Source organism: Salmo salar, chromosome 03 (genome assembly GCF_965601325.2).
Source record: "Salmo salar chromosome 03, fSalSal1, whole genome shotgun sequence".
In the NCBI taxonomy this organism is placed as follows: domain Eukaryota; kingdom Metazoa; phylum Chordata; class Actinopteri; order Salmoniformes; family Salmonidae; genus Salmo; species Salmo salar.
The window spans coordinates 75,150,909-75,169,709 of record NC_138293.1 but is presented as its reverse complement, the minus strand read 5'-3'; the positions used below and the strand labels follow the sequence as shown (position 1 = coordinate 75,169,709).

Genomic DNA, 18,801 nt, shown 5'->3' with positions numbered 1-18,801 from the left:
CCGATGATCAAAATGAACATTTTTCAAAACTCTAACACTTTTTCCAATTGCTTGGATACAATACACATAAAGCTAAGATCATTTGTTCATTGAACTAAAATCTCCTGTTCAAAATGACACAACTTAACATCAAAGTATTACCATTTCAAAATGCAATTCACACATTACATCTGAGATGACTGTCTATTCATTTCATTACAATTATCTAACTATCAATTGATACAACTGATCAAAATGATAAGTAACTGTTGCATTACTCTTAATGCATAGCTTTATGGAAACTGACAAACAATATTCCATGTTTAGATCATGAAAGTTTCAGGATAACGAGATCCATTGACACCAATTACCGTGGAACATGAACCAATTGGACTACATTATCTATGGACAAAATATTTCATAATCATTCTTTATCAGACACTGTTTCTATGGTCCCATGTACCACTTTTCCAGACCGTGTTTTCAGATTTGACATCACTGTATACTCACTTTATTAGGTACACCTATCTAGTACTGGGTAGGATCCCCTTTTGCCTCCACAACAGCCTGAATTATTCACGGTGTTGTACGTTAAGAGATGCCCTTCTGCACACCCCTGTTTTAAACAGCTGTTATTTGAGTATTTGTGGCCTTTCTGTTAGCTTGAATGAGTCTGGAAATTCTCCTCTGACGTCTCTCATTAACAAGGTGTTTTTGCCCACAGAACTGCCGCTCACTGAATGTGTTTTGTTTATCGCATCATTCTCTGTAAACTCTAGAGACTGTAGTGCGTAAAAATCCCAGGAGGGCAGCTGTTTCTGAGATGCTGGAACCACCATGTGTGGCACCTTGTCCGTTCTAATGTTTGGTCGAACAACGACTAAAGCTCTCTATACTCTATATATAGAGTTGCAGGCAGCCACATGATTCGCTGTTCGAAGGAGCAGGCTATTGGCTGGTGAGTGTATGTATGCAGGCCCTTGTCATTTATTTTCCAATACTGCCTACTCGTTACTGATGATTGATTTCACATTGTGGTACGAGTATATAGTGAAATGAGTGGTATCCACCTACAACAACATAGCGATAACATGGAGCCGGCAGGTGATCCAGGTCACAATAGAGGTCAAGCAGTGGGAGGAGGAAGACGTGGTGGTCAAAGGAATGGTAGGGGACAAGCACCCCTTCTGAGAGGTGGTCGTGGGCTTCGTTTGAGAGGTGTGGGGGAACGGGCCAAGACAGCGGCAGCAACAGCAGAGAGTGTCCAATGAAATCCGAGCAATAGTTGTAGACCATGTTGTAAATCATGGCATGACAATGACTGAGGCAGCTAGAATGATTCAACCAAACCTCAGAAGACCTCAGAACCGTGGCCTCAATCATCAGAACTTTCCACAATGAGAACCGGTAAGTCTTCAGCATGCACTAAACATTAGGCTACTCTCAATTGTCAAATGACTGTATACTGCATGCCAATGTGTACCACAGAGTAGGTGATGTGACTAAATGTGTTCTTACTGTCATTTTCCCTGCAGAATTGAGACTAGGCCAAATAGGGGAGGCAGAGGCAAAATTCTGACTGACCAAAAAGAACGGGCTGTGGTCAATTTGGTTCGGGACAGAAATTATATTCGTCTTACAGAAATTCGGCAGCACATCTTGGACAATGACGACATGTTCAACAATGTGGAAGCCATAAGTTTGCAGACTATTGCACGAATGCTGAAAAGGCACCAGGTGTCTCTAAAACAGCTATACCATGTGCCTTTTGAAAGAAATGCAGACAGAGTGAAGCAACTGAGGACTGAGTATGTTCAGGCATGTTCAGTTTCAAGATGCCTGTTGTGAAAAATTCCCCAAAAATTCTACATCATTGTAATCAGTAATTCTCTTTCCAAAATGTATTTTTAGAGGATAATGGAGCTGGATGCTGATGAAAACCATCACAAATTCCTCTTTTTGGATGAGGCAGGCTTCAACCTGGCCAAGACAAGGAGGAGAGGTCAGAATTTTATTGGCCAGTGGGCAACCATCCAAGTACCTGGACAACGTGGGGCCAACATCACCATGTGTGCGGCTATATCGGAAGATGGTGTGGTGGGACGCAGACCTCGTATTGGATCATATAATGCAGCTCTCCTTGTAACCTTCCTTGATGAGCTAAATCAGGTCTGTAGAGCTGATGGCGTGACCTATGTCATTGTGTGGGATAATGTCAGGTTCCACCATGCTCAAATGGTGCAAGCATGGTTTCAGGCCCATCCACAATTTACCACCCTGTACTTAACACTTACTCTCCTTTCCTTAACCTGATTGAGGAATCTTTCTCCACATGGGGGTGGAAGGTATATGATAGGGGCCCTCACGAACAAGCCACCCTTCCCCAGGCCATGGATGACGCATGCAATGTCATCACGGCAGACCAGTGTCAGGCCTGGATTTGCCATGCCCGAAGATTCTTCCCAAGATGTTTGGCTAATGAAAACATCCATTGTGATGTGGATGAGAACCTGTGGCCAAATCCACAAGACAGGGTTGATGGAAATATAGAAGTACAGTAATTAATCCTTTGTTTTTCTTTTTACAGTAAGCCAGGTGAGGAACACTGCAGTTGACGTTTTACTGTAGTTTAAAAAAAAAAGTATAGCTAATTATTTTTGCTTTGATTCAAAGGAACCTATGTTGTGATTTTATTGTACTTCATCAATAAATGTCAAGTTTTGTTCAATGATTCCACTGTGTCTGTAGTATTCTCTCTACTAGTCCTTTTACAGTGATGTATTTACGTGTAGTACCATAATGAAACATGTATCACATATTTTGTACTACAATATTTAATGATTGTACAAACAACTACACAGTGAAACTATTGGTATCTTGTGTGTGGGTGATCTAAATGAATGTTCCTATGGTATTTCATGATAAATTAGTGTCACGACTTCCGCCGAAGTCGGGTCCTCTCCTTGTTCGGGCGGCGCTCGGCGTCGCCGGTCTTCTAGCCATCATCGATCCACTTTTCATTTTCCATTTGTTTTGTCTTGTTTTCCTCACACCTGGTTTCAATCCCCTCAATCACTTGTTGTGTATTTAACCCTCTGTTCCCCCCATGTCTTTGTGTGGGATTGTTTATTGTTTCATGTATGTGCACGTTAGGCTGGTTGCGCTGGGTTATGTCAAACCGTGTTGTATTTCGTGTTCGTTGTGCCGTGTGTTTTTGGTTCGCCTAATAAAAGGCTCTGTTTGGTACCCAATATCTGCTCTCCTGCGCCTGACTCCCTTACAGCCATTTACGCATACTGAACAATTCGTTGTTTGAACCAATGACTCTGCAAGTACAAGGTTTCTTTAAAGATATGAATCCCTGTAGCCTTCCCTGTAGCTCAGTTGGTAGAGCATGGTGTTTGCAACACCAGGGTTGTGGGTTCGATTCCCACGGGGGGCCAGCACAGATAAAAAATGTATGAAATGTATGAAATTGTATGAAATGTATGCATTCACTACTGTAAGTCGCTCTGGATAAGAGCGTCTGCTAAATGACGTAAATGTAAATGTAAATGTAAATCCACAATGCAATGTTTTGAACATTGGACAGCCTGTGTTACAAGTGATGACTGTTTTGAGTTTTGAGTCTAGGGTTTTGAAAAATGACCACAAGGATCTGAAATTACTATTTTATTTTTATTTAACTAGGCAAGTCAGTTAAGAACAAATTCTTATTTACAATGACGGCTTAGGAACAGTGGGTTAAGTGCCTTGTTCCGGGGCAGCTTGGAAAATTCCAGAAAATTATGTTATGGCTTTAGAAGCTTCTGTTAGGCTAATTGACATAATTTGAGTCAATTGGAGGTGTACCTGTGGATGTATTTCAAGGCATACCTTCAAACTCAGTGCCTCTTTGCTTGACATCATAGGAAAATAAAAAGAAATCAGCCAAGACCTCAGAAAAAAATATTGTAGACCTCCACAAGTCTGGCTCATCCTTGGGAGCAATTTCCAAACGTCTGAAGGTACCACGTTCATCTGTACAAACAATAGTACCCAAGTATAAACACCATGGGACCATGCAGCTGTCATACCACTCAGGAAGGAGACGCGTTCTGTCTCCTAGAGATGAACATACTTTGGTGCGAAAAGTGCAAGTCAATCCCAGAACAACAGCAAAGGACCTTGTGAAGATGCTGGAGGAAACAGGTACAAAAGTATTTATATCCACAGTAAAACGAGTCTTATGTCGACATAACCTGAAAGGCCGCTCAGCAAGGAAGAAGCCACTGCTCCAAATCCGCCATAAAAAAGCCAGACTACGGTTTGCAACTGCACATGGGGACAAAGATCGTACTTTTTGGAGAAATGTCCTCTTGTCTGATGAAACAAAAATAGAACTGTTTGGCCATAATGACCATCGTTATGTTTGGAGGAAAAAGGGGGAGGCTTGCAAGCTGAAGAACACCATCCCAACCGTGAAGCACGGGGGTGGCAGCATCATGTTGTGGGGGCGCTTTAGTGCAGGAGTGACTGGTGCACTTCACAAAATAGCTGGCATCATGAGGTAGGAAAATTTGGTGGATATATTGAAGCAACATCTCAAGACATCAGTCAGGAAGTTAAAGCTTGGTCGCAAATGGGTCTTCCAAATGGACAATGACCCCAAGCATACTTCCAAAGTTGTGGAAAAATGGCTTAAGGACAACAAAGTCAAGGTATTGGAGTGGCCATCAAAAAGCCCTGACCTCAATCCTATAGAAAATTTGTGAGCAGAACTGAAAAAGCGTGTGCGAGCAAGGAGGCCTACAAACCTGACTCAGTTACACCAGCTCTGTCAGGAGGAATGGGCCAAAATTCACCCAACTTATTGTGGGAAACTTGTGGAAGGCTACCTGAAACATTTGACCCAAGTTAAACAATTTAAAGGCAATGCTACCAAATACTAATTGAGTGTATGTAAACTTCTGACCCACTGGGAATGTGATGAAATAAATAAAAGCTCAAATAAATAGTTCTCTCTACTATTATTCTGATACTTCACATTCTTAAAATAAAGTGGTGATCCTACTGACCTAAAACAGGGTATTTTTACTAGGATTAAATGTCTGGAATTGTGAACAACTGAGTTTAAATGTATTTGTCTAAGGTGTATGTAAACTTCCAACTTCAACTGTACGTATATGGAAAAGCATCTATTCTCCTTAGAAACTGAGACAAGTGTTGTTCGGAACACACACCCCAGTTGGTCATTAGTGCCTGTCTCTTCTCTGGCACAGATCCCATGTGGGCACTTGGGCCCTCTGCTGTCTCCCCTCAATAATCTACACCTACACCTGCTGCCACACTGTCATCATAAAAAAAACCAGTCTGTGTGGGTGTCTGTGTGGTTGTGTGTCTGTGTGGGTGTGTGCAAGTGTATGTCCAGGCCAGAGGAGGCTGGTGGGAGTAGCTATAGGAGGACAAGTTCATTGTAATGTCTGGAATGGAATAAATGGAGTCAAACGTGGTTTCCATATGTTAGATGTGTTTGATACCGTTCCATTTAACCCATTCCAGACATTACAATGAGCCCGTCCTGCTATAACTCCTCCCACCATCCTCCACAGGTCCAGGCCCTTGCCATATTGGTAATTAGCATGTAGTATAATGGTTAAGTTGGGGCCCTGCTATATACTGTCATCAAAACATACCCAGACTGTGCCTCTTATTAAGTCGAAGTGCCCTTGCCGTTTCACATAATTTTCTGTGAATCTTCTCCAATCTTCTCAGCCGTCGCCAGTGTTATCAGTGACTGGCTCAGGGAGCAGAAGGTTGAAGAAGCTTTGAGACGTGAGACTGGAGAATTTTTACCAGTGGTTTGACAGGATGACTTGAGGCATGCATAAGGCATTCTACTTGACATGTGTTGATGACACCTTCCAGCCCATGTTATGTTTTCTCACCTTTATCTGTATCTTTTCTTATCTGCCTCTTGTCACATGACATATCAATGGGCTGTTATTCACCAAGCTGGTTCAGTGGCTGTTTATGAGGAGGGGGATCCGATTCTCAGAATTGTGATCTTGTTTGTCTTTTTTTTGTTAAAGGCCCAGTGTAGTCAAACACGTGATTTCTCTGTGTTTTATATATATTTCCACCCTATGATGTTGGAATAAACCTGTGAAATTGTGAAAATGATGATAATGCCCTTTTTGTGTAAGAGATGTTTGAAAAGACAGTCCTAGCAAAATTCTGTCTTGAGAAATTGCTCTTTGCTAAGAAGCTACTTTTGTTTCTTTTTGATCATTTTCATTTAAAACAATCACAGTAAGGTACTTAACTGTTACCCAGAAATGATTTGATATTGAGATAAAAACGGCTGCATTGGACCATTAACTGTGTGGTCACTTATAGCATGAATTCCCCAAATGAAACATTTATGGATCATCCACAAACACACTGGACTGATACCCTTCACCCTGTCAATTATTGAGATTAAAGAAATGAAGAGGAGCATTACAGAGGCCAAAGAGAGAGAGAGAGAGAGAGAGAGAGAGAGAGAGAGAGAGAGGGACTATTTTGAGCGTAGAGACTTCTGATGTGCAGCGAAGCAGTTGATGAGGGTGTCTCTGCTCACTGTCAAAAAGTGTCAGGCGCGTCTGGTGGGATGATGACTCCCCCTGCCCCGTGCAGTGCTTGGTCAACCCTGTCAAATGGGGAGGGCATCCGAGATTCGCCAAATAGTAGCTTCTTCTACTGTCCGGATGAAACGTAGCGGTTAAGACTTCGATTTACCCCTTTTCTTTCACTTCTCTTTGATCTTGTTGACGTGGAGGGCGGTGTTGGTTTTTCTCCTCTTCATTAGATGATAACGACTGGCAAGGCTAGACTAATTGTAGAGCCTATTTATTATTTTGTAGGCAAAGTGAAACGTTTTATGACTTATGAAATACCGTTTTTACACTTTCCTGTGTACCGCACGCAAAACCGGCTTCCAGTTCTCTCTCCTGTGGAGCGAGCGCCTTTTTTTTTTATCGCCCTAGCAACTGGTCCTCGCTGCTGCTGCCTTGTGACATTTCCTTGTCGCTTTGCTCACCAGCCATCGCATATTGAATTCTCCTTTTTCCACCCGCCTGTATGCGGGGCCATTTTTGCATAGGGTATTTCCCTACTTCGTCTTTAATTTGATTTATTTAAAACTCTGGAGGTTCATGCGTCGGAGAAGTCTCATCTTTCTGCTTCAAAATGCCTGTGAGACGCGGTCATGTAGCCCTCCAGAACACTTATCTGGACACCATTATCCGGAAATTCGATGGACAAAGTAAGTGGACACACTTTACATTATGACTGAAATAGTAATAACATAATGTGACCATGAGCAAGCTGTTATAACTGTATAATCCCAACAACAAACAATTAGACTGGGTAGAAATGAAAGTGAATGCCTTTTCCATGTAACCTTTCAACCATGCAAAGTGTAATAAATGTAAAGACAAATGCATTTGTCTAGTGGTCCCCCCAGTTTCTATTGATCCTAATATGAGTGCTACATGGCTGTTTCTGTAATCAAGCAGATGCTTCAGTTTAAGTCTGTCTGTCTGCCTGTCTGTCTGTCTGCCTGCCTGTCTGCCTGCCTGCCTGCCTGCCTGTTGGTGTAACCCCTGTACTATGGCCTGGGCATTAATGGCATGGCACAGGTGTTACTGCATTGCCCTGTAAATGTCCAAGACCTTCTGGCGATACTCCTCCTATCTCGACATTTGATTTACAGTTCAAACTTAGCTTATGTCCGTATGCATGTGCTGAATATGCCAAATTGTCATGTTAATACTATAGGTTTGAGTGTTTAGTATGTCTTTGCACCTGCCTATGATTTCCACATGTTGCATGAATTCACATGCTGCACTTTATTATATTGCATGAGTTAACATGTTCTCCGTTCTTAAACTGGTCAGACCACTGGATCCTGATAGAAAGAGTACATCATTTCTTTGCTTTACAGAGTTTGCATGTGACCACTAACTACAACTACACACTCTGTTAGTGCATATAACTGAGTGATATCCTTCTTGAACAGGGCCTTATGCAGCACATCACAGCACGCTTTACACACACAGTGCCGCTTCGTTTTCGTGCTTTTGTCTTGAATTAAATGGTATCGTAGTTGACTATTGCTCACTCAGAAACTGCCCCAGAAATTCTTTGCAACCCACTCAAACAAAACATTATTGATCCATTCAGCAAAGAAGAAATCCAGTTGTTTAAAAAAGAGGTATGGCTCTGATTATCACTCAACTTCAATTACGGTAGAGGCCTATAACCTAGCTCAGTAGAGGCCTATAACCTAGCTCAGTAGAGGCCTATAACCTAGCTCAGTAGAGGCCTATAACCTAGCTCAGTAGAGGCCTATAACCTAGCTCAGTAGAGGCCTATAACCTAGCTCAGTAGTGGCCTATAACCTAGCTCAGTAGAGGCCTATAACCTAGCTCAGTAGAGGCCTATAACCTAGCTCAGTAGAGGCCTATAGCCTAGCTCAGTAGAGGCCTATAACCTAGCTCAGTAGAGGCCTATAACCTAGCTCAGTAGTGGCCTATAACCTAGCTCAGTAGAGGCCTATAACCTAGCTCAGTAGAGGCCTATAACCTAGCTCAGTAGTGGCCTATAACCTAGCGCAGTAGAGGCCTATAACCTAGCTCAGTAGAGGCCTATAGCCTAGCTCAGTAGTGGCCTATAACCTAGCTCAGTAGAGGCCTATAACCTAGCTCAGTAGAGGCCTATAACCTAGCTCAGTAGAGGCCTATAACCTAGCTCAGTAGAGGCCTTTAACCTAGCTCAGTAGAGGCCTATAACCTAGCTCAGTAGAGGCCTATAACCTAGCTCAGTAGAGGCCTATAGCCTAGCTCAGTAGAGGCCTATAACCTAGCTCAGTAGAGGCCTATAACCTAGCTCAGTAGAGGCCTATAGCCTAGCTCAGTAGAGGCCTATTTCTATGCTACTGTAAGTCTGACTGTGACTACTGTGCCTGTCACTGTCAGTGTTCTTCAGTCACAGTGTGAAGGCAGTCTGTTGACCATAGGGGTACAGCTCAAAATAACCCTCTCCACCGCTGCTCCACATTAGAGAGAAGATGCAATGTTCCACTTTTCACCTCAATTTCATGTTAAAAGGATTTCAGCTTGTTTAATTTGCTGTGCTGGCAGGTGACAGTTCGGAATTAGTTTATGTCCGGGATTACTCTGGGATTTTCAAAGCTCTCTGCAGAGGGGTCCTCAGAGAGACCGATAAGTCCCATCAAACTTATGTCTTCCTTATCTCTGTGTGCGTGTGTGCGTGCGTAAGCACCCTGCCGGGTGATACGTTTTCCAAACCACTGCTGCTTAGCAACAATCTGAGTCTGGGTGTCTGTGTTCTGAGGCATTGATAATGACTTAGGATAGGATGTACTTTCCACCAAGCGACCTCACCTATTTACTCTACACAAAGGAGCAAAGAGGGGGAAGGGGTTCTGCTTTTTCTGGGTGAAGCTCTAAATCGCTCTCCTCATATTTGTTTAAATGGGGAAGAATGAGAGTTGTGTAACTCAGTTTCACGAGTGGATAAAAACAGGAGTAGAGACAGAGTCAGAGGTACAGATGTTTGAGCAGCTTTTCAACATAAACTGTACGACAATATCAGTGTAGCTGATGTGACTTCCAAGGCAATTGTCATTAGCGCTGGAGACAATAGCCACACTCATGAACCTAGGTAATGGCGGCTGAAACCTATTGCAGTATATTATAATCTTGATTGCGGACTGTCAATGCTGAGTCCAGCTGCTCCGTATTAGTCCCTCTGGGGCCATCTTGAATCATTACACTGATATAATTTGTGCCGCAGAGGGACAGGCTTGATTACTCCAATTTCAACTTGATGTTGAGGTGAATGTGGTTCGTTGAGTGTGAAACTGAAATGAACACAGTCCAGACTTGATTTGGATCTGATTGAGAGACTTCTCCTTGAAATGATCATTACCTGAATATGATAACTGAATGTTTCTGAAGTTGGATATACTTTGATTGTCCGATTTTGCATTTGATGTAATAGGCCTTCAATTATAATTGTACTGTAATTTCCCACATTCCCACCATATTCGTACATTTTCATATCTGCTCTGACTCTCCCCTTGGTTTCCTCCCAGATCGTAAGTTCCTGATAGCCAATGCTCAGATGAAGAACTGTGGCATTATCTACTGTAACGAGGGCTTCTGCCAGATGTTTGGCTTCTCGCGGGCAGAAATCATGCAGCAGCCCTGCACCTGCCAGTTCTTGGTGGGGCCTGGCACCATGAAGACTGCCCTGACACAGCTGGCACAGGCCCTGCTAGGGTCAGAGGAGCGCAAGGTGGAGATCCTCTACTACAACAAAGAAGGTAAGGAGAAGGTGGAGGTTTAGAATGAGATTCAGAGAGAAAGAGATGGAAAGAGCAAGAGAGTCAAAGTGACAGCATTACTCCCCTTCGTTATAGTGGGGAGTGCTGTAAAGGTCACATACAGAATATTTTGGTCCCTCCAAGTGTCATGGCTGTCTCCCTCTCACTTTTATATAATGCTACTGTATGATGCAGTGTTACAGTATGTGGAGCCAGCTGCTGCAGACTCAGTGAACTCTCATCTACTAATTTACCTGTCTGGGGAGTGGACATGGTGGAGCTGTCTTGGCCTGCTTACCTCACCTGCAACATGTTTATTCATCCCCTATAACGACACAGGACAAGACCCAGATGCAGACACAGGAGGCAGATGGTTCGAGTCTCTGATATTTATTAAACAACAAAGGGCAGGCAAGAGGCAGGTCGAGGACAGGTAAAAGATCAGAACCAGGTCAGAGTTCCAAATGGTACAGGGAGGCATGCAGGCTCAAGGTCAGGGCAGGCTGAATGGTCAGACAGGCGGGCTCAGTGTCAGGGCAGGCAAAAGGTCAAAACAAGGAGGACTAGAAAAACAGAGACAAGAAAAAGCAGGAGCACAGAAAAACACGCTGGTTGACTTGACAAGACAAACTGGCACAGACAAACAGAGAACACAGTAATAAATACCCTGGGAATAATTAGGAAGACGGGTGACACCTGGAGGTGGGTGGAGACAATCACAAAGACAGGTGAAACAGATCAGGGTGTGACATCCCCACTCCCCTTTCCCATCCTGTGCATAGCTGCACTAAGTAGTTTGGGGGTGGGGGTGCTGCAGGGGGATAGGGGAGTGCAGATGATTTATTTTTTTGCCCGCTATATAGGTCCGCTAATACAGGACACGTAAAGGCCCAGTGCACTACTTCTGTGATTTTTTTTAATTAAAAAAATAAACAATACTTGTATGGTCCTGTGTTTTGTCTCTTGTACATGTACAGAGGACCCGGTGTTGGAACCAAAATTATTTTCCAATTGTTTTGTTCTGAACAGAAGCATATATCATTTTTTTCGTTACACTGTTCCGACCAGCAAAATACAGTTCTGAACTGGTTCAACCCCCCCAAAAGTACCCGTTTATATCGTTCCTTTCTGTTCCTTTTTAAACCTTTATTTATTTTCCATTTAGCTTGACATTAAATGACTTTTCCAATCATGCAGTATGGATAGTGCAGCTTGCTATAGAGCTGGCACACTATAGCTCAGTGAGTTGTTCACATGCGTTATGGAAAGACAAGTGTAGGGCGTGAGATGCAACTGAAACTTTGCGAGTGGGGAGACAGCGAGAGAGGGTGGAGGAGGAGGCTTGGCTTGAAACGCTGGGGATCTTGTGACGACATGCATTATCTGAATTAGGCCCACAGAACTATACCTACGGAGGAGCGGCTTCTATGGAAGATTTTTGAATGTCTTTGAACTTCAGAGTTGGCTTAACGTTGGACCAGAGTAGCTGGCTAGCTAACAAGCTTGCGTGTGCAGAGCGGCACCTGAATTAAAAACACATCTTACCTTTTTATAGTTAATAAATCCAATGTGAACTATAGGATCCCTAACTAGCATTGAAAAAGTTAATCCATCCTTCTGTAATAAAAAATCTCTCTCCCTATCTTCTGAATTATGTTTGTAGTGTCCGCAGGCTACAGCTATGCTTTTGAGGGGCAGATAGACTACACACACACACACACACTGGCAAAGATGTTCAGCTGGCAGACTTTGGAAGAAGATAATGATTGACAGAGGGAGAACTTTGCATAGGCGCTTTGTTGCATTTTTTTATGGGACTTTTAAATAATGGTTCTGTTCCAGAACAATATAGATCACTTTCGTTTCCTGGTCTGGTTCTGATTCTGTTCCTTCAAAATGTCATTATTTTCCAGTTTGTTTGCGACCCCTGCAAAGGACAGAGGGACAAGCAAACAGACCTGGCTAGTGAGGCTGTAGACACAATGCCGTTATGTTGGTCATTTGGGCATGAGAAGTGCCGTGTCGGAGAGCTTGTTGTCATGGAAATATTGTCAGCGTGCCAGCTCAAATCCACTGAACATCTATTTATTTTGTATCCCAGTAATGCATACAGTCATGAACGCAGGTGCGCACACAAGCACGAATGAATTGTAAATGGGTACAATTCATCATACACAATAAAAATGCATTATGTTACTGTACTTGATCCTAAAACTGAATGAATGTGTTTGTTTGTTGATGTGTGTGTGTGTGTGTGTGAGTGTAAAACAAGGACATTTCCTGGGGACATTACTCTGGGGACATTTTGCCGGTCCCCACAATGAAAATGACTGTTTTAGTCTTAGGGGTAAGGTTTAGGGGTTAGGGTTACAATTAGGATTAGGGTTAAGAGTTGGAGTTAGGGTTTGGTTAAGGGTTAGGTTTAGGGGTTAGGGAAAATAGGATTTTGAATGAGAATCAATTAGGCTTGGGCAGTATACCCCGTATACCAGGGTATTTGGAAATAGCCACAGGATGGTTTTTCAATACCGTCAATACCTTTGAAACTGTTTCTTTGAAGTTTTTCAATAAATTGTAATATTTGTGTCTGTTTTTTAAGTAAGTACCTGCAGTCAAATTGTGTTAGGAGAGCGTTAGGTGATAAGCAGATCGTGTTCTTCTTTTCACCTGTCACATTATTTGACATTATGAGACTTACCGTAGTTCCCCAGAACAGTTGAGCCAGTCACATGTTTGTTTGTGTTATAGCACAATGGGAGTAAGCAGGAACAGGGGAGTCCATCTGTGTATTGACAGGGTTGTATTTTATATTGAAAGTCAACAATGCCAAAGGTGCTTCAACAAAGTACTGAGTAAAGGGTCTGAATACTTATGTACAGTAAATGTGATATTTCAGTTTTTTATTTTTAATAAATTTGCTACAAGTTTTAGTTTTGTCATTCTGGCGTATTGTGTGTAGATGGTTGAGGACAAATAAGGCTCTGACGTAGCAATATGTGGAAAAAGTGAAGGGGTCTGAATACTTTCCGAATGCACAGTATCTAAGTAAGTGCTGAATTAATAAGGTGACGGGGCATCATATTGTGTTAGCTTTCTGCCATGTTTGAGAAGTCAAAGCCCTTTGGATGAGTTATCAGTACAACTGCCACTGCTATCTTTTTATTTCCTTGCGTTTTTTCACCTCTCTGTTCTCGGCCCGTCTCCTCCCCCATTTTCTCCGAGCAGAGCAGGCAGGTCCGTTGCCCTAGCGACTCCAGACTCCACACAGACACAGCGTGTACACATGCTGCTCCAGAGCCAGTTGTAACGGTTGTCGTCGGATTTAGACCAAAATGCAGCGGGGAAATGTGCACTCATCTTCTTTATTATAAACGGACAATAAGGAGAACCAAAACAAACACATACACAAAGAAAACACAACGACTAATCACAGGCTGGTAAGGCACAAAGCTATACACAGCATAATCTCCCACAAAGTACTCAACAAACACATACCTATATATAGGACTCTCAATCAGAGGCAACTAGAAAACACCTGCCTCCAATTGAGAGTCCAACCCCAATTAACAAAACATAGAAATACAAAAGACTAGACAGAACATAGAAATACACTAACATAGAACAGTGCCCCAAAACCCCCGGAATACATAAATCAAATACCCTACTAAACAAACCACCACCCCGAACCACATAAAACAAATACCCTCTGCCACATCCTGACCAAACTACAATAACAATTACTGGTCAGGACGTGACACCAGTACTGTTTTTCCTTCAAACAAGCATGCGTCAAACTTTGTTCATTTGCACAATGTCTCTCATTCACATTCACTTGTAAATGTCCAAACTCAACCAAAATGTTATTCGTAAGCTTCTACCTACAGTACCAGTCAAAGGTTTGGACACACCTACTCATTCAAGGGTTTTTCTTTATTTTTACTATTTTCTACATTGTAGAATAATAGTGAAGACATCAAAACTATGAAATAACCCATATGTAATCATGTTGTAACCAAAAAAGTGTTAAACAAAACAAAATATATTTTATATTTGAGATTCTTCAAACGAGCCACCCTTTGCCTTGATGATAACTTTGCACACGCTTGGCATTCTCTCAACCAGCTTCATGAGGTAGTCACTTGGAATGCCTTTCAATTAACAGGTGTGCCTTGTTAAAAGTTAATTTGTGGAATTTCTATACTTCTTAATGCGTTTGAGCCAATCAGTTGTGTTGTGATAAGGTAGGGTGGTATACAGAAGATAGCCCTATTTGGTAAAAGACCAAGTCCATATTGTGGAAAGAACAGCTCAAATAAGCAAAGAGAAACGACAGTCCATCATTACTGTAAGACATGAAGGTCAGTCAATGAGGAAAATGTCAACGTTTCTTCAAGTGCAGTCGCAAAAACCATCAAGCGCTATGATGAAACTGGCTCTCATGAGGACCGCTGCAGGAAAGGACGAGCTAGAGTTACCTCTGCTGCAGAGGTCAATGCGGAAAATTTAAAGAACTTGTAATAGAGAGTTGTAGTTTCGAACTAGCCAATATTCTACATAGTTTAGTGCATAAAACATGGTAATTGACTACAATGACTATAATCCATTGCACATCTACTTGTTCGGTCTGTGTTTCATTTACGCCTACTACAGAAGAGACAGAAGAATGCACCTCAAAAAGCACTAATCGCTCAGTACTACGATTGATATACCACTCTATTCCCCTCTCTTCTGTAGTTCTCTTGCTTTCTTTCTCTCTCTCTTTCTCTAGCTCTCCCTCTCGCCCGCTCTCTCCCTCCCCTCTTCCTACAGTCTGTCTACATTTTGATTGGTCTTATTCTCCATCTCCCTGTATATCTCATTTGCTGCCTCCCCCCTCTATCAGTTTCTCCTATGCTAGGACATGTTGACAGCCCCCACCCTGGCTTCACTTAAACAGAAAGGAGGGTCTCATAAATGCCCTGGGAAAACATCCAGTCATGGAAAGAAACTACAAGACTGTACAGCTGTTTAGAAGGCCTCTCCACATAAAACTGAAATGAGATGGCAGTAACAGCCCACCAACCATGAAACCTGAGACTCTGAGTCTAAATGTGTTCAGTGTTAAAGAGAGCACAGTCAGATAAGATTAAACAATATTTATAGTTACTTGAGCTGTCCTGAAGTCTGCTTAGTTACCTTTGAGCCCAGGTTAGGATGGCCATTAGCAGCTTTATAATGTTATGTCTCTCCCCCCTGCAGGGACCTGCAGGCCCTGTCTGATTGATGTGGTTCCTGTGAAGAAAGCGGAGGGACAGGTCATCATGTTCATCCTCAACTTCCAGGAAATCATTGACCCCTCCCTCAAGAAACCAGGTCTGAGACAGAGGGTGGCCCAGGGCTGGGTATGGGCAGGTCAGTGTGGAAAGCGTGTGTGTGATGACAGTGTGTGTGTGTGATACTGTCTGTCTGTCTGTCTGTCTGTCTGTCTGTCTGTCTGTCTGTCTGTCTGTCTGTCTGTCTGTCTGTCTGTCTGTCTGTCTGTCTGTCTGTCTGTCTGTCTGTCTGTCTGTCTGTCTGTCTGTCTGTCTGTCTGTCTGTCTGTCTGTCTGTCTGTCTGCATCAACCTGTTTATTCCATGTTGAATGTAGCTGTGTTATAACATACAGAATGTGACTACATCCTGGTACTCTAGGTGTATTTATGTAAAGTGGATGTATAAGCCCTCTGTGGTTTCTCAGGGCAGAGTCGCAGGCTGAAGTTGAGACTGCCATTGGTACGTGCAATGCGTCGGTCTTCCCTCGCCAAAGACCAGTTTGAGGGGGTGGTGGTGGACTACCTACAGGTAAGGTGGCCAGAGACTCCCATACACACATAGGCCTATACATACAGTACTCGTCTAAATATGACCTTACATATAATATATCTTGATTATCTCAGTTCCTGTAACTCTTATGTTTTGTAATGAATATAGCTTCAGTCACATACATTTAGCAGTAAGTAGAAATGTAGTACAATATTTAACCTATGATTGTCCTCTTCCTCCTTCCCTAATTCAGCCCAACAGTGAAGAGATCCCTCTGAAAGAGTTCCGTATCCCATCCAAGGAGAGCTGCATGCAGTCTGAGACAGAGGCGCTGATAGAGCAGGACCATGAGTCCTCCCAGCCTGCAAGCCACTACTCCCCCAAACTGCTGTCCCTATTGTCGGAGCGGCTGGAACCCAGCGTGCCCTTCCTCCCCAGCAGCCCCTTCTCCAGTGCAGCCTTCCCCAGGATGGTCCTGCCCCGGAGCCGCTCCAGAGAGACTGTCGGCAGCCTCCGCAGAGCTTCCTCCCTGGATGACCTCGACAGCATGAGGGCTGAGTCGGGCCGACCAGGAGACCCACGCTCCAACAGCAGTGAGTTCGTGTGTGTGTGTACCCAGTCAAAAGTGTAGTCTTTTGCCATTTTTGTACCCCCTCTGACAGGAAGAAATGTGGCTGTCTCCTCTTACAGTTCCATCTGAATCAAAACAAACCAAGCCAAAGCTACCTGGGCCTGTTGGAGGTATTCTGTTCTCTAGAAAATGAGAATCCTCACTCTCATTCCTCAAACACTGAGCATGTGCAGCAGCAGGGGCACTAATCAATGCCTCTAACCTATAGCCTGTGTGTGTGTGTGTGTGTGTGTGTGTGTGTGTGTGTGTGTGTGTGTGTGTGTGTGTGTGTGTGTGTGTGTGTGTGTGTGTGTGTGTGTGTGTGTGTGTGTGTGTGTGTGTGTGTGTGTGTGTGTGTGTGTGTGTGTGTGTGTGTGTGTGTGTGTGTGTGTGTGTGTGTGTGTGTGTGTGTGCCAGGTCTATAAGAGTCCCAGTCACTCAGAGGCCATCCTTTACTCATAACACAGCTAATACTATGGGCTATGGAGTGTAGGGCTGTGGACTTCCCATCTACCCCAGGGAAATAATGTAGAGGAATACATGCATCCCCACAATGCATTAACACACTCCCTCTCATTTCATTACTCTGTCAATTCAATTTAATTGGCTTTATTGGCATGAGAAACATATGTTTACATTGCCAAAAGAAGTGAAATAGATAATACACTTTCTCTGTATCTTTCTCAGATGCTTTGCTCAGTATAAACCAAGATGTTTCTCACCTAGAGGAATGGAAATTGCATTATAACACATTATATTTTTAGTTCTGAATCTGTTACTTGCAGTTTAAATAAAGGATTTGAATGATAATATAATATGTAAACTAGTCGTTGAAAATAGATAGAGACACAGTAATGAGAGATGAGTGTTGTTGTGTGCAGACCTGAAGGCCGGTACTCTGAGCTCCACCTCAGACTCGGACCTGATGCGACGCAGGACCAGCACTCGCAGGACCAGCACTCGTAACCCCCTCACACTCAGTTTCGCCTCTGACCTCTTGCGACCGCCCTCGCCCACTGAGATCGAGATCATCGCTCCCAGCAAAGTAAAGGACCGCCACCGAGATGTCACAGAGAAGGTCACACATGTCACACAGGTGAGACACATGGTCCTCACTAGCACTCATATCACACAACCACAACCGTGTGATTACCTGACTCAACCTGTATTCTGCTTATATCTTAAGGGATTTTTAAAGTGAGCTTTTTCAGAACGGCATGTGCGATATTGTGTACACAGGATGTTGTGTAAAAGGAACGTTGGGTTATTGAGAAGTGGTGGATTACATCTCTTCGGTCTGACTTCCTGTGTTGCAAGCTTTCTGCTGAAGAAGCAGCTGCATGTCACACAAGAGTTTCCACATGCATCCACATACACACACACACACACACACACACACACACACACACACACACACACACACACACACACACACACACACACACACACACACACACACACACAAACAGGAACGATATATATAAAATTAAAACATTTTCAGTCACTTTGGTGCTATTTTCAAAAGTATGTGGTGAATTTTCTTAATACAAAACTCCAAACTGGTAACACTTGTAACACGGCAAGTGTCATAAAACGTTTTATTGTGCATTTATTTAGTTTGAATGCATCTTTCACCACACAGCCATTCATCCAAAATATAAATGTACTGTGAAATACCATGTGAACATTTATGTAACGGTTGTTGCAAGGAGAGGACCAAGGTGAAGCGTGGTAGGTGTTCATGATGGTATTTATTAAAACTGAACACTGAATCAAAAACAAAGTGGAACAAAACGCAACAGCTCTGTCAGGTGAAAAACACAAGACAGAAAACAACTACCCACAAAACCCTGTGGGAAAAGGCTACCTAAGTATGGCTCCCAATCAGAGACAACGATAGACAGCTGTCCCTGATTGAGAGCCATACCCGGCCAAAACACAGAAATACACAAAACATAGAAAACGGAACATAGAATGCCACCCTAGTCACACCCTGGCCTAACCAAAATAGAGAACAAAAACCTCTCTATGGCCAGGGCGTGACAATTTATTTAATCA

The 18,801-nt window shown here is 43.1% G+C and overlaps 1 protein-coding gene and 1 long non-coding RNA gene across 3 annotated transcripts in view; one reads left to right on the top strand and one right to left on the bottom strand.

The window, feature by feature from the left end:
* Positions 1–6,548: 6,548 nt before the first annotated feature.
* LOC106601520 (voltage-gated inwardly rectifying potassium channel KCNH6) overlaps positions 6,549–18,801 on the top strand; it is a 40,482-nt gene continuing 28,229 nt past the window's right edge. The window contains exons 1-7 of one of the 2 annotated variants that reach the window (XM_045715368.2): positions 6,549–7,264; positions 10,121–10,351; positions 15,590–15,742; positions 16,069–16,172; positions 16,387–16,726; positions 16,824–16,874; positions 17,625–17,839. In XM_045715368.2, coding sequence (XP_045571324.2) covers positions 7,189–7,264; positions 10,121–10,351; positions 15,590–15,742; positions 16,069–16,172; positions 16,387–16,726; positions 16,824–16,874; positions 17,625–17,839 — 1,170 coding nt within the window. In that variant the 5' untranslated portion in view covers positions 6,549–7,188. The remainder of the gene's footprint in view (positions 7,265–10,120; positions 10,352–15,589; positions 15,743–16,068; positions 16,173–16,386; positions 16,727–16,823; positions 16,875–17,624; positions 17,840–18,801) is intronic. The other variant, XM_082972097.1, reaches the window with a different exon arrangement.
* On the bottom strand, positions 17,337–17,776 carry LOC145876332 (uncharacterized). The gene is made up of 2 exons (XR_014391498.1): positions 17,627–17,776; positions 17,337–17,465 (listed from the first exon to the last, which is right to left on the bottom strand). It is a non-coding gene; the product is annotated as an uncharacterized LOC145876332 (long non-coding RNA).